At 38.7% G+C, this 14070-nt stretch overlaps 1 protein-coding gene across 3 annotated transcripts in view; it reads left to right on the top strand.

Annotated features, from left to right (window-relative positions):
- The window catches only part of TTC27 (tetratricopeptide repeat domain 27), a 180713-nt gene that overhangs the window by 97840 nt on the left and 68803 nt on the right, over positions 1 to 14070 (top strand). For all 3 annotated transcript variants that reach the window (XM_027113427.1, XM_027113428.1, XM_027113429.1), the window contains 2 exons: positions 2365 to 2460; positions 5080 to 5202. In XM_027113427.1, the coding sequence (XP_026969228.1) occupies positions 2365 to 2460; positions 5080 to 5202 (219 nt within the window). The remainder of the gene's footprint in view (positions 1 to 2364; positions 2461 to 5079; positions 5203 to 14070) is intronic.

Raw genomic sequence — 14070 nt, 5'->3', positions numbered from 1 at the left:
AGCATTATTTATTTTTTCTTTCCAAAGGAATAAAAAGAATTTGATAAAAGGGAAAATTTGCCCCCCTTAATGAAGTAATTCAGTGAACCTTCTATTTATGTATTGTAACCATATGTATTCAGCCAGAGGTTTTTCTTCTCTTCTCTCTTTCCTACAACTAAATAGCTTTGGGCAGAAGCATGCAACCTTTTTGCTATTAAGTTTCTCTGAAGTAAGGCCAGAAAGCTTTAAAAATGTTTTGATCAAGATGGTTTAGGAGTCTGGTTATGACTCAGTTTGTTCTGACTGATTTGATTGAATAACATCTTGGATTGTCAAAGAAGTGATGTAATGAGTGTTTTCTCATTCTGCAGGGTATTCTTAGACTAACAAATGTATCTCCCACCTATTATAATATAGAGAACTTCCCTTCTCCCCCAGTTGAGGAGCAGTTCCCCTGCTCAGAAACTGGTCTCCTCTTACTTATAGTGGGATTTGTTAGATTCTTGTCCTTTTCTTTCTCCTGAGGAAGTTTGAACTTGCTACCTCTTACTTTTTTTTGTTGTTTTTGAAATTTTCAATTTTAATTTCATAAAAACTTGAAAAAAATTTCAAACACAGAAAAGTTTTAAGTACAGGACCAGCTGTCTTTTGTATCCTGAAGTTTGGAAAGTAAGTTGCAAACATAGAGCTTCATCATCCTCAAATACATGGACGCTCTCCTCCATAACTACAATATGTGCATTAACATCAGAAAATTAACGTTGACGTATTGTTGCCATCTAATCCTTATAAGATAGGCCTGTGAAAACTAGTCAATTGCCAAAAAAAGAAAATTTGAGCACTGCATTATGCAAAAAAGGTCATGATAATTCACAGTTGAGAGGTCTCCGTATAAAACAGAAAAAACATATATGCCTACTGTATGGCAAATGAGGAGGCAGGTGAAGATGATCACGGTAATGGAACTACTGTCTGTGTATTTACCTAGGACTCCCGTGCGTCTGCATTCACTTTGATGCTGAATATGTGGGGTCTTGTGATGACTCATCACGTGACTACCAGTTAGTGCCAGCCTTTGGCTTTGCATTTGGCCCTGGTACCTTTGCTCAGAGTCAGCCATCTTGGTCTTGTTGGTCTGCTTCTTGACATAGCCTCTTCGAGTTCAGTTACTTAGTACAAAAAAAAAAAGTGCAGGTATTTCAAACCAGCAGAGGGATTCCTCAGTGCATGCAGCTTGAAGCTGTCCACTGCACCTTAAGGGTGGTCTCACATGAATGAATGTCCTGCCCTATGTCTCTCTTGCTGAAGAGTAAGAGAACTCACCCTCTGTGATCAAATAGACGCATGCTTTGATTTCACTTTATTCGTTAGAAAATTCCTAAATGAAGTTCTTCATGTAATTTTTCTCTGATTTATGTTAGAAAGTGCCATTGTCACAGTGACAGTATGGCTGTGAAATAGATATGCTGAAGAACAGTTTTTCTTAGAAAAAGTAAAAAGGCTGATTAATAAGGCTAGTTCTTAAAGAACTATTATAGGAAACCTCAATTTAAAAAACTATTTTCCTGGGCTTCCCTGGTGGCGCAGTGGTTGAGAGTCCACCTGCCGATCCAGGGGACAGGGGTTCATACCCTGGTCCGGGAAGATCCCACATGCCACAGAGTGTCTGGGCCCGTGAGCCATGGCCGCTGAGCCTGCGTGTGCGGAGCCTGTTCTCCGCAACGGGAGAGGCCACAACAGTGAGAAGCCCGCGTACCGCCAAAAAAAATAAATAAATAAAAATAAACTATTTTCCTGGTAAGTTTTAAATGTACAAATTTACATAGATGTTGATTAATTTAAAGTTTTTAAAAATATTTAACGAAATTCAAGGACTTCCCTGGTGGCGCCGTGGTTAAGAATCTACCTGCCAATGCAGAGGACAAGGGTTCGATCCCTGGTTTGGGAAAATCCCACATGCCGCGGAGCAACTAAGCCCGCGTGCCACAACTACTGAGTCCATGTGTCACAACTACTGAAGCCCACGTGCTCTAGGGCACGAGTGCTGCAACTGCTGAGCTCGCATGCTGCAACTACTGAAGCCCTCACTCCTAGAGCCCGTGCTCTGCAACTAGAGAAGCCACCGCAATGAGAAGCCCGCGCACTGCAACAAAGAGTAGCCCCTGCTCACCGCAACTAGAGAAAAGCCTGTGCACAGCAACGAAGAGTCAGTGCAGCCAAAAAAAAAATGAAATTCAAGAAAAAATTCACACATCCCATCACCTTATCAAAGTAACTTGTGTTCTTTATTGTTTATATGTCTGTATAACTTGCAATAAGAATCTTGTTTATATTAAAAAGTTATTGCACATATAGATTCTGATTATGATACATGCTCTTAAGGCTCTTGCAGACCAATTTGAAGATAAGACTACGTCTGTATTGGAACGTCTGAAGATTTTCTATTGCTGTCAAGTGCCACCTCATTGGGCCATTCAGGTATTTTTGTTGTTGTTGTCATTGGGTATGGAAAATACTTCGCATTTGAAAGATAAACGCATTAGATGTTTATGTTTGAGTTTTCAAATATTTCAGTGAAAAGAATAAAAGTATCTAGCTGAGGATTGCCAGTTACTTCAAACTGCTATTTGAGTAAAGTGATATTAGACTTTTATAACATTAAAAAAAATTTAAACTAGATCAACTAGAACCACAGAAGTCTTCATTTTCAATGTTTAAAAGCCCTTTAAGGACCTTCTGCTAAAGAATGAACCTTTTAAGCAAGTTGTGTACAAAAGGTAAAGGAAAGCATTTATTCAATTCTTGATATTGTGGGATACCCTTAACTACTCTCCTCTTTCTAGTGATATGAGAATACCTAGTTTAGCTCCCACACCATGGTTCTCCTGTGTAAGAGGCGTCGGTTCTCTAGTTTGTAAAATTTTAAGCACTGAAGGCCACTTAAGATATGTGGTCCAGTTTCTTAATTCTACAGAAAAGAAAATTGAGGCCCAGTGCAATTAATTACACTTTTCCAATGTTGATCATATAGCTGTTCATGAACTACATCTTTAGTTTCCCAACTTTTAGTCTAGTTTACCTCCTTTCCTGTATCTCCATTGGGTTGTAATTATTACAAATAATAACAGCCAGCTTTTACTGCACATTTATTATGAGGTGCACATTTTGTTCTGCCTTTCACACACGTTATCTTATTTTATTGCAACAATTTTGTGAAATAGCCTCATTTTACAGATGTGAAAGCTATGGTGCAGAGTGGCTAAGTGGAGTTAAATGATGCTAGCCAGAAATTTCTAGATGATTTAGTAACTATTGTCATTTTAACCAGCTTCCTGTCCTCTCGTGGATTAGGCACATAGGCAGTGATTTAGAACTATAAATGCCAACCCACAATTCAGTGACTCAGAATCTCCATCATAAGATTTCTTAGAGAGTAGGTTATATTCTTAAGCACAGGGTAAATGAGGGGGTTTATTACACATTGGGATTCATTTTATCTATTGAAGGCATCTCAATAAAACATAGGCACAAAAAAAGCTTTGTTATATCATCTCAAAAGGAGTAGCTTCTTCATCAGGAAGGTGTTAAAAATTGGAACTTTTTGGCATGTTTTTGACCCTGATCTGTGAAATTTAAGTGCTTTGTACTGTGTGATTTGTGGTGTATAAACCTCTCAGACTGTTATTGTGACAAAACATGTCTGTTGAGGGTGTAGCTGTTACTCTGTTTCTGAACAGAACCATTAGGAAAATTAAGTACTGTTCAAATAAATTTAGGATGTAGGCTAAGTGTTTATTTTATCTGCTTAGGAAGCTGTGGATTTTAGGATATTTGGGCAGTTAGATAAACATCCTCTTTCATTAAGAAATTAAATCATTTTTCTTTCATAATAGGGAGTAACCATATCTTTATGTATTATTTTTAAAGATCAAGAAGTAACAGCATAGTTTATTATAAAAAGAGAATTCATCTTTACTGCTAGCTAAAGATCATATCAGCTTAGATGTCATAACTTTCTTCATCTGTTAAATGAAAAGATTAAACTACTTACTACATGAGCATTAAGACTTATTCCAGCTCCCACATGCTATGTTCAGGTTTTGAAAATGTCCAACCACATATTCTAAAATAGCCAAATTCTCTTGTATTTCATAGGATACAGAAGAATTGGACCATCCCTTTTATTTATTTCGATAATATGTTAGCTTATAATTTTCAGGCATATTTCATTTTACTTTCTAAGTTTGTTAGTCCTGCATGTTCCATGTCCATAAGCCTCTTAACTCTTAAATATGTATTGAATTTTGAAACCAGACCTTCAAGAGTCTCACCTACTATTTAAACCTTTTTAATATTGTTTTTCTATTCCTGCAGGTTGGATCACTTATAATATACAGTATGTTTATTTTTGAATATATTTAACCTTCACTCACCTTACCATAATTTGTACCCTTTTATCTGCCAAGGACTGGGAAATTAGTAGCTAAGTTTTTTAGGATGTGCTTAAAATAAATTAGTGTTTTCATTTTCCTCAGCTATATGCCCAGAAGTGGAATTACTGGATCATATGGTAGTTCTATTTTCAGCTTCCTGAGGAACCTCCATACAGTTTTCTGTAGTGGCTGCACCAGTTTACATTGCCACCAACAGTGCACAAGAGTTCCGTTTTCTCCACGCCCTCAGCAACACTTATCTCTTGTCTTTCTGATAATGGCCATTCTAACTAGAGTTTTAAAAATTGATTTATTGGATATCAGCTTTACAACAGAGATTGTCCTATATAGAATCTCTAGGTAATGAAGAAATACAGATTTTGCCTTTTAAGTTCTGAATTCTTGGGAAAAAATTGATATATTGAGTGTTTTGAACAGTTCCTATATTGTTTTTTAATTCCTTACCCCCTCTAAAGAGGCTTGCTAAAGTAAAGGTAAGTATTGAATGATTGCAAATTTCTAATTAGTAGAGGTTGAATTGTAGAAATTAGGCATTTAATACAGTAAGCAGATGCTTAAAATGGCAGATTGGATATACCTACAAGTGGAATAGGAATCTGTCTTTGTGTAAAGGATTGTTCATTATTTTAACTTGATTTTCTAGCGCCAGCTTGCAAGTCTACTCTTTGAGTTGGGATGTACCAGTTCAGCCCTTCAGATATTTGAGAAGCTAGAAATGTGGGAAGATGTTGTCATTTGTTATGAAAGAGCTGGGCAGCATGGGAAGGTATGTAATAGTAAAATTCTGTGTACTGGCCAGGGCCTTTCATCTTTGAGCGTCTTCTCACTTGTTTTTTAAGCCTACTTTTGCCAACAGTTCACTTATATTCCTTTTTTCACTTTTTTCCCCAGAAATCTTTTTAATGTTTTCTCTGATTTCCGTTGGGGCAGGTTATTTTGTCTGCATGTGTATGTGTATATAAAAGAGAAAAGCAAGGCCCAAAACTGATACAGTATTTGATGTTTGTGAATAAATAATGAAAGCTTTAAACACATTGCACCTTGCGATCTCTTTCCTTTATTAACTCTCCTTCTGTAGACAACTTCAAAATGAACTATTAGAAATTATTTTAAGCACCATTGTGTTGCCTTATGATCAGAGGCTGTGGGTCTGAAGGAAGGTTACCTAGGAGGGAGGGCAGCTGGCTTGGCCTGTAGAAAATCCAAAGAGTGTGACAACCCACCCCGCCTTGGGGCAGAAGAGTTGTCAAGTGTGTAATGCACATTTAATTCCACCTTTAAATTGGGTCAAGAGAGAGAATGTTGCCATATTTGCATCTGTTATTAATCTATTGTTTTTTCCCTCATAAATGAAAAGAATTTTTAAAGAAAGAAAAAAGGACTATGCAGTGTGTGTATGTTCAATGGACACATTGAAATCATTTGTTAATTTTGGATTAAAATTTTAAATGGCTAAATTTCTATCATAAATGTAGTACACAGGCAGAGTAAAACCCACAAATTGGATCATTTGTGTCTACAGTCAGCCTTTTGCCGTCACCCTGAAAAAGAGAAATGGTGGTACGTGTGTGTCTGTTTCTTAATACCTTTCTAAGTGTGTGTATTTTAGACTAATAGTAAAAGTTACATTCCTTTCACTAATCACTAATGTCAGTGAAGGTCTTTGAATTGTATTGGGTTAAGGAGAGACTACCATGGTGATAACATGTTACTATAGAAGATTATAGAATTATAATATTTTCATCCTGGGAAAGGGCTCCATAATCATCCGTTCCATTTTTCTCCTTTTCCAGGTAAGGAAAGGAGTCTCTAACGATTCGGGTTAGGTCACAAAGCTAGTTATTGATTAATAACTTAAGAGACCACATGACGTAATGGTTAAAAGCATAGCCCAGACTGCCTGGATTCAAAAGCTAACCTTGGCACGTGCTAGCTTTGTGATATTGGGGCAGGTTGCTCAAACATCCCCTAGCCCCCAAGCCTCAGTTTCCTCATCTAGAGGCACATAATCTATCTACCTTACAAGTTTTCGTGGCATAATGTATGTAAACTACATAGAATGGTGCTTTCCTCATAGTGCTGTGTGAGTGTTTGCTGCTATTACTGATTCTAAGACATAATGTTTTTCACATTTTAACGTCTTTGGAATATATCTGTCGCTTGATGGCATCTGTTAGTCGCTGTCAGTCAGGTGGCCATTTGGCCAGGTTGTAATTGCTTGTGCTTGTACAAGTTTAGTTGTAGCTATATTTAGTATCATCATTTCAATTGAGTTATGTACACAGTGTCAGCTCTACATATGTTGGGTTTAATTGCCATTTAAGATATCTTCAAAAAGATTCCCTTATGATATGGCGTTGAAACACAGAGTTATTGAACACACAGTAAAGGACCAAAACAAGGTCAAGAGGTGTGAATTTAGCATTAGTGAAGTGAACATGTGCCATTGGCAAAATCATCACAGTTCCATTTACTTTTCTTTAATAACACTAAAAGCTTTATGGCAGCCAAGAAAGGAAGACATCCCAAAGTAAATGAAGCTGTGTTTTGTACTGAGATCTGTGAAAAAATGGTTGCCACTTAAAATTTCAAGCAGTGTATTGAGGGCAGGAAAAATTGCCAAATTTTTCTGAATAGATTTAAAAAAATATCAAAGCACTGAGAGGCTGATGTGATTCATCCATGGCAGTGTGTCATAATTTAATTGAAAGCGTTTTTTCTTTTTTTTTTTTTTTTACGGTACGTGGGCCTCTCACTGTTGTGGCCTCTCCCGTTGCGGAGCACAGACTCCGGACGCGCAGGCTTAGCAGCCATGGCTCACGGGCCCAGCCGCTCTGCGGCATGTGGGATCTTCCCGGACCAGGGCACGAACCCGTGTCCCCTGCATCAGCAGGCAGACTCTCAACCACTGTGCCACCAGGGAAGCCCGCATTTTTTCTTTATTAGTTAAGAGTTAGTCTTACTATTGATGGCATCTCACATTTGATGAAATATAGTATTATGTTTCTTCAGGGACTTAAGTTTTTTTTTTTTTTTTTAGTGCCCATTGTCTGGCACACAGGTAGTACTCAGATATTTGTTTAACAAAGAAATGAATGGATGAATGAATGGTATCTTGACTCCCAGGATACCATTGATGTAGTTCCCATTGCATCATTCTTCACATCGGTCAGTGAACAAATAATAACTGTATATAAAAATATGGAAATATTTGAAATAGTGATTTTTGAAATAATTAAGCAAGTTGGTGAATCACAAATACCCAAAGCACATTTTGAAATATTAAATTTATTTAATTATTTTTAGAAAGTATGGAAAGTAGAGACCTTCTCTTATTGTAAAAAAATATATATAATGAGTCCATTCCTTTGGATGGATGGACTATGGAATGGATTTGACTATGTTTCCTAAAGTAGTTGTGGTATTATTATTTTTAAAATTTGCACATAACCTTATAAGAAATGTCTTATAGTAATGATAAATTCCTATGTTTTTAATCACTCTATAAAATGTGCATATTTTAATTTTTAGGAATGTATAGTCATTTACTTTGTCTCAAGTCTTTTGTGAGTTACAGCCAAACATCCTTCAAAATCTTGATATTAGCTTTTTATTTGCCACATAAAAGACTTCCCTTACCTGTTTTTCTTACGCTGTATTTACAGATCAGCTTAATCATAGACCCTAAAAACATTTGCGTCAAGTTGGAAGCAAATGTTTTATTTCTAAAACAGCTAAGATTCTTTTAGTGTTTGGTTGTGTGCCAGTAGTTGTCACCACATTTTGATTTAAGTAGAAGTTTGTGAAATTTTAATCGTTGCATTTAGTGCTTAATGGCATAATTTATTTTTGAAAGGCAAATTCGGAAAAGTATCTAAGTCTAATTATTATGCTCTGGTGCTCATGTTTGCACCCCACTAGTAAGATCTCAGACTTTCTAATTTAGAAACTACCTACAGAAATTCTCGTTATTTAATGACCACTGGCAAAATAGCCAGGATTAGTTTTGCTTGACCTTGGGGTCAGAACTGGTTCTCATCTGCTAGCATTTAATTTTTTTTTTTTTTTTTTCCTAGCATTTAATTTTTTAAGGCTATTTGGCACACTGCAGTTTCCCCAAGGCTTTTCTATAACAAAAGTTTTATTTTGTTGCTCAAATTGGGTCCATAAGTGAAAAGACAAAAGACTGAGCAGGCGTAAGGCTGCCTGGAGAGGGCAGGGGGGAAGGAAGTGGAGAGATTCAGGTTGGGACCTCTCTTATTTTCTCTTGTTTCTAGGAAACAAGGCTTACCTGAGATGCAGAGCCTTATCTTTCATTATGCTACAGTTGCAGATCATCGTAGCCTTTGGGCTTTAACATTTTTTTCCTTTAAATTGCCAAGTAAATCTTTTATTTCTAAAACAGCTGAGATTCTTTTTAACATTTGGTTGGGGTTTTCTAAGATAGTTTCTTTATATGATTTAAGAGAGTTCCCACATGTTCTTTTCTCACACTACAGTCGAGTAAGCTTCCTAAAAGGCAAATCTGATCATGTTGTTCTGACTCTTCAGGAACTTCCCTGTGTCTCCAGGATTAACTCAGAGCTCTTTAGCGTGAATGGTCTTCACTTCATGATCTGACTCCTGCTTACCTTGCTAACTGCATTGTCTACCTACTTTTTTTTTTTTTAATATTTATTTATTTATTTTGGCAGCGCCAGCTCTTAGTTGTAGCATGCGGGGTCTTTGTCGCCACACATGGGATCTTAGTTGCGGCATGGGGGATCTAGTTCCCTGACCAGGGATCAAACCCGGGCTTCCTGCATTGGGAGCACCGAGTCTTAACCCCTGGACCACCAGGGAAGTCACTACCTACTCTTTTATCTCTGCTTTGCCCCCCTTTGTACTCACTCATCCAGGTTGTGCCCAAAGTTCTGGTAGGACTAAACTACTTGTAATTCTTGAATTTTCAGCATTGTTTGACCTCAGAACCTTTGCACATGCTATTGTCTGTCTAGAACTTGTCCTCCTTAGCTCACTCCTTATTCTTCAGATGTCTCTTTGGTGATTGCTTCCTACAGTGTACTTTCCCTGAAATCTCCCTTGAAGATTTGGTGATATTCTCCTGTGTGCTCCTATAACACCCAGCAGTGCTTTTATCCTTCATGTGCTGGCTTAGCTCACCTGCTAAACTGTAAGCTGTTTAAGAGCCAGACTTGTGTCTATATTATTTATAGCTGTCTCGCCAACACTTACCACAGGCCTGGAGCCTAGGGAGAACTTAAATATATTTGCTGAATGAATGATTAGTAGGTGTTCGTAGAATAGTGATTGCATTGAAGCAAATCTCCAAGTAGACACTCCTTATGGACTTTACATGTGGTGAAAGATACCTCTCCAACCCCTGCTATATATTTTCTCTCCAAAAACAAATCATAACATTTCACCCCTCTCATTTCAACCTTTTAATTTTAGGAATAGAAATAGGAGCCTTCGAGAACTTTTATTTTTGCTCTGCAGATGCTAAGATACTGTGAGCATGCTGTTATTATGTAATGCAATTTTGAGAGCCTTTTATGTACTACATTCTTTATAGAATTATTTTCTCACTGTCATTTAATATTTGTAACAGCCTACAAAGTATGAATTGTTTTTGCCACTCTACTGATTAGCCTTAGTAAGTGGCAGATTTTGGAATCCAAGGTCAGACCTTCCTTTCCTCTAAAGCCCACACTGCTTCCCCAGCATCTGCCCCCCATCCTGGTTGTTGTTAATCCCTTAAAATTTGATGGTCAATTTGTAAGTTAAAACCTGTTGTGTTCACTTGAATGAGGAAGATAGGCAAAACAACTGAAAATATAACTTGGTGTACAAATAGGAGATGACCAACTAATTGGATAACAAGGGATTTTTTTTTTTTAATTTTTTTTAATTTATTTAATTTTTGTCTGTGTTGGGTCTTTGCTTCTGCACAACGGCTTTCTCTAGTTGTGGCGAACGGGGGCCACTCTTCATCGCGGTGCGCGGGCCTCTCACTGTCATGGCCTCTCCCGTTGCGGAGCACAGGCTCCAGACGCGCAGGCTCAGTAGTTGTGGCTCACGGACCCAGTTGCTCCGCGGCATGTGGGATCTTCCCAGACCAGGGCTCGAACCCGTGTCCCCTGCATTAGCAGGCAGATTCTCAACCACTGCGCCACCAGGGAAGCCCAACAAGGGCTGTTTTTAATTATTCTGTTTTATCTTGGACCTGGAATATTTATGTTGGCAGGTACCCTTTGAAAAATCAAGCCAGAGCGTGGTGCAGTTACACACATAAATGTAAAGAGCAATTAGTGAATAGTTGGCTCAGTCAGAGAGTGAATAAGACTAGGCATCACCCCACGGAAAAGGGGAGTGAGCGACTGGGCTGAGATGAAGTGTTTTGTACTTTTCACCTCTCAGTTGCCTCTCACAGAACAAGAATGTAGGCTAGGGATAAACTGCCTTTCTGCTAGAAGGATTGTCTGTGACAGCCATAAGAGTACAAGGTTCTTTGGTGCTCTCTTAGTTCTGCCCTCTCGTCCCATTCACTGGGTCAAGGGCAGTAGAGCACCTTTCCAGTGGTCCAGCTCCCTGTTTTTGAGAAACAGTCTCTGCAGTAGTAAAAATTAGAATCCATTTTCCTCTGTGCTTCAGAGGAAAAGACTGAGTTAGACTATGCCCAAAGTTGTTTGAGCTGTACGCACAACACACACACACACACACACACACACACACACACTTTTAAAAACCTGAAGCTATTGTCAGATGGCCAAATCTAATTCATAATATGACTTTAAATTCTTAGCCTGCCATTTATTGGTCCCCTTGGAGCAAACCTCTACTTGTTAAGCCTAATTCTGTCATTTCTGTAGTCCTCAAATGCACTCGTTATAATTAGTACCATCTCTGGGTCTAGAGCTCATTTCCCCACCTTCATTTTTTTGCCAGGAGAGCTTCCTGTAGTTGTTGGTCTACCAATTCCCCTACCTACATACTGACCAGATGCAGTGTCAGATGAGGGCCACTCTTATCGCACATTAGAATTTTTAATTCCTTCCTCTCATTCACAAAATCAAGGCCCAAATCGCAGCCAGGAAGGGCAGTTTGTTTTGATAATTCCTTCTGACTCAAGTAGGAATAATTTTCTTGAAATGTTTTATTTTTCTTTTTATTAGATACTGAACTGAACTTTCACCCATATTCTTTACCCCAAATGCAGGGCCTTGTCTCTGACAGGGTGCTTCCTGGAATCCTAGTGTGCTTAGGGTAGGGTCCCTGCTTCAAACCCGAATATCCCATATAACAGCTTGTAGAAAAATATACCTTCATAAATGTAAGTGAGTCCCAATATGGCATATTTTTCACTATATTAACTTTTTTCTTGCATATATCTAAAATTCTCAGTTACCTCTCAACACTGGACTGTTTGATCAAAAGGTACATCACCAGGGTACGGAACTCAGGCTGTCAGTTTTGCTCCTCGGTATTTTTAGTCCTAAGGAGAGTCACTTCTTAGGTGTGATCACTTGCATGAGAAGGGCCTGTGAAATTCAGATTCTGCTGTATGACCTCTCTGTTTGCTAGGACTAACTTGTTGTTAGATCATTCCTAATTTAGTCATGCTCAGTGTTGATGTCAGCCAGAGCATGTCCCCAAAATGTTCTCCCTTTGTTCTCAGTAGGAAGAATCTTTTATGTCTCTATTTAGAATCTGAAGCCCTTTGTGATTTCAGTGTTAGTTTCAGTTGAATTCATCCAACATTTATAGAGTACCTGCTCTGTGCTGGGCAATGGTATTCCAAAGATGAGAATGAGAAAAAAAGTTACCTCCAAGGAGCTTATAGTCTGATAGTGCAGATATTTGTGAGCAGAATACTTTAGTATAGTGTGACAGATGCTAAGATGGAAGTGTGTAGATTCCAAGTTCTACTTGGCCAGCAAAATATTTCTCCCACTGCTATCCTTCTATAAAGCAACATTCTACTCAGTTTGTATCTTGTACAGATTCTTTCTCTGAGATCTACAGGGCCTCCTCCTGTGATTCCACACATTTTCATAAAAAACTGATGTTTGGTTGAAATCAGCCTTGAGTGGAAAAATTCAGCTTTAACCTTGTAGCATCAGTACTTTTCCCCTTTGTCCTTACTTCCTCCAGTCCTGTTACATGAACACCTGGGTTACATGAACACCTGGGTTACATAAACACCTGTTTAACAGTTGACAACAGCAATTCTTCTGTCTTTGGAGAAACTGAACACAGTGACTAATATGATTATTTATAGAAAATTTTAATGTTTCTAGAAACTGTGTCAAGTTTCTATCCTTCTTCCTAGTAGTGAAGCCTCAAGCATCTTGCTTTCCAATCTGGTTTTCCAGTGGAGGGATTGAGAAAAAACACAAACATTAGTTTAGGGCTTACTGTGTGCCTGACAAAATGCTAGGTACATTTCACATCTAATTCTTCATCTTAATTTTTGGATATAAATTTGTTATTTATTTATTTATTTGGCTGAGTTGGGTCTTCATTGCTGCGCGCGGGCTTTCTCTAGTTGCAGCAAGCGGGGGCTACTCTTCATTGCGGTGCGCGGGCTTCTCATTGCGGTGGCTTCTCTTGTTGCGGAGCACAGGCTCTAGGCATGCGGGCTTCAGTAGTTGTGGCATGCAGGCTCAGTAGTTGTGGCTTGCGGGCTCTAGAGCACAGGCTCAACAGTCGTGGCACATGGGCTTAGTTGCTCGGCGGCATGTGGGATCTTCCCAGACCAGGGCTGGAACCCGTGTCCCTTGCACTGGCAGGTGGATTCTTAACCACTGTACCACAAGGGAAGTCCCTCACAGATCTTCTTATTGTTCGAAGTCTATAGAATGAATTATGCAACACAGTTTTCTAGGGACATGTTAGGGCCCTTTTGGTTTTAAGAGAACCAACATATACTAGCTTAGGCAAAAAAAGGAATTTATAGGTTCATGCAACTGAAAATTCTAGTAGACCCATCATGATAGCCGTATCCAGGGGCTGAGATGATGTTAGCTCTCAAAGAGCCAGACAAGATGGCCCCTGGAAGCTCAAGGTTAGTAATCCCATTGGAAAAATACAGTCAACTCCATGGCTGTAACAGAAAAGTTCTGAACTGCCTGAGGCATGTGCCCTTGCCTCTGATAGGCCCTACCTGTACCACATGGAATGGTTTCCCTCAGGGAAGGGGAATCAGAAGATCAGAGAATAGATGCTGAGCAGGAAAAAGAGCAGTTGATATCCACTGTAGGGTGGGAGTTTAATTTTCTAAATCTGAAGTTGCAAGAGGTATTTTGTTTGGCTTACATAGTGTTTTGAAAAAAAACTAGAGTAAGCATTTTCAGGCAATTTCATCTAAAAATTTAGATTTCTTCTCTTAAAGAATCAAATGATGTGGAAACATTGGGGCAAATTCCCATATTATTGCGCTGGCTGGAGTTGAGGAGGGGCTCCTTCCTTTGTATGTTCAATTGCCAGCCTACTTTATTCATTCTCAATAATTGGCAAGAATCTCTGGGCATTTGAGTGAGTGACCCTTGCTCTAAGCACTGCAGGTTTTCCGGGTAGAGTAAGGAGAGTGTTATTCCAGCCATAATTCATAAGGTTCTGTGTAAGTCTTGGC

The sequence above is a fragment of the Aethalodelphis obliquidens genome, unplaced genomic scaffold, assembly GCF_003676395.1.
Source record: "Aethalodelphis obliquidens isolate GAN/ISIS:26980383/991018 unplaced genomic scaffold, ASM367639v1 scaffold12, whole genome shotgun sequence".
Classification (NCBI taxonomy): domain Eukaryota; kingdom Metazoa; phylum Chordata; class Mammalia; order Artiodactyla; family Delphinidae; genus Aethalodelphis; species Aethalodelphis obliquidens.
This window is presented reverse-complemented; position numbering and strand designations above follow the sequence as displayed.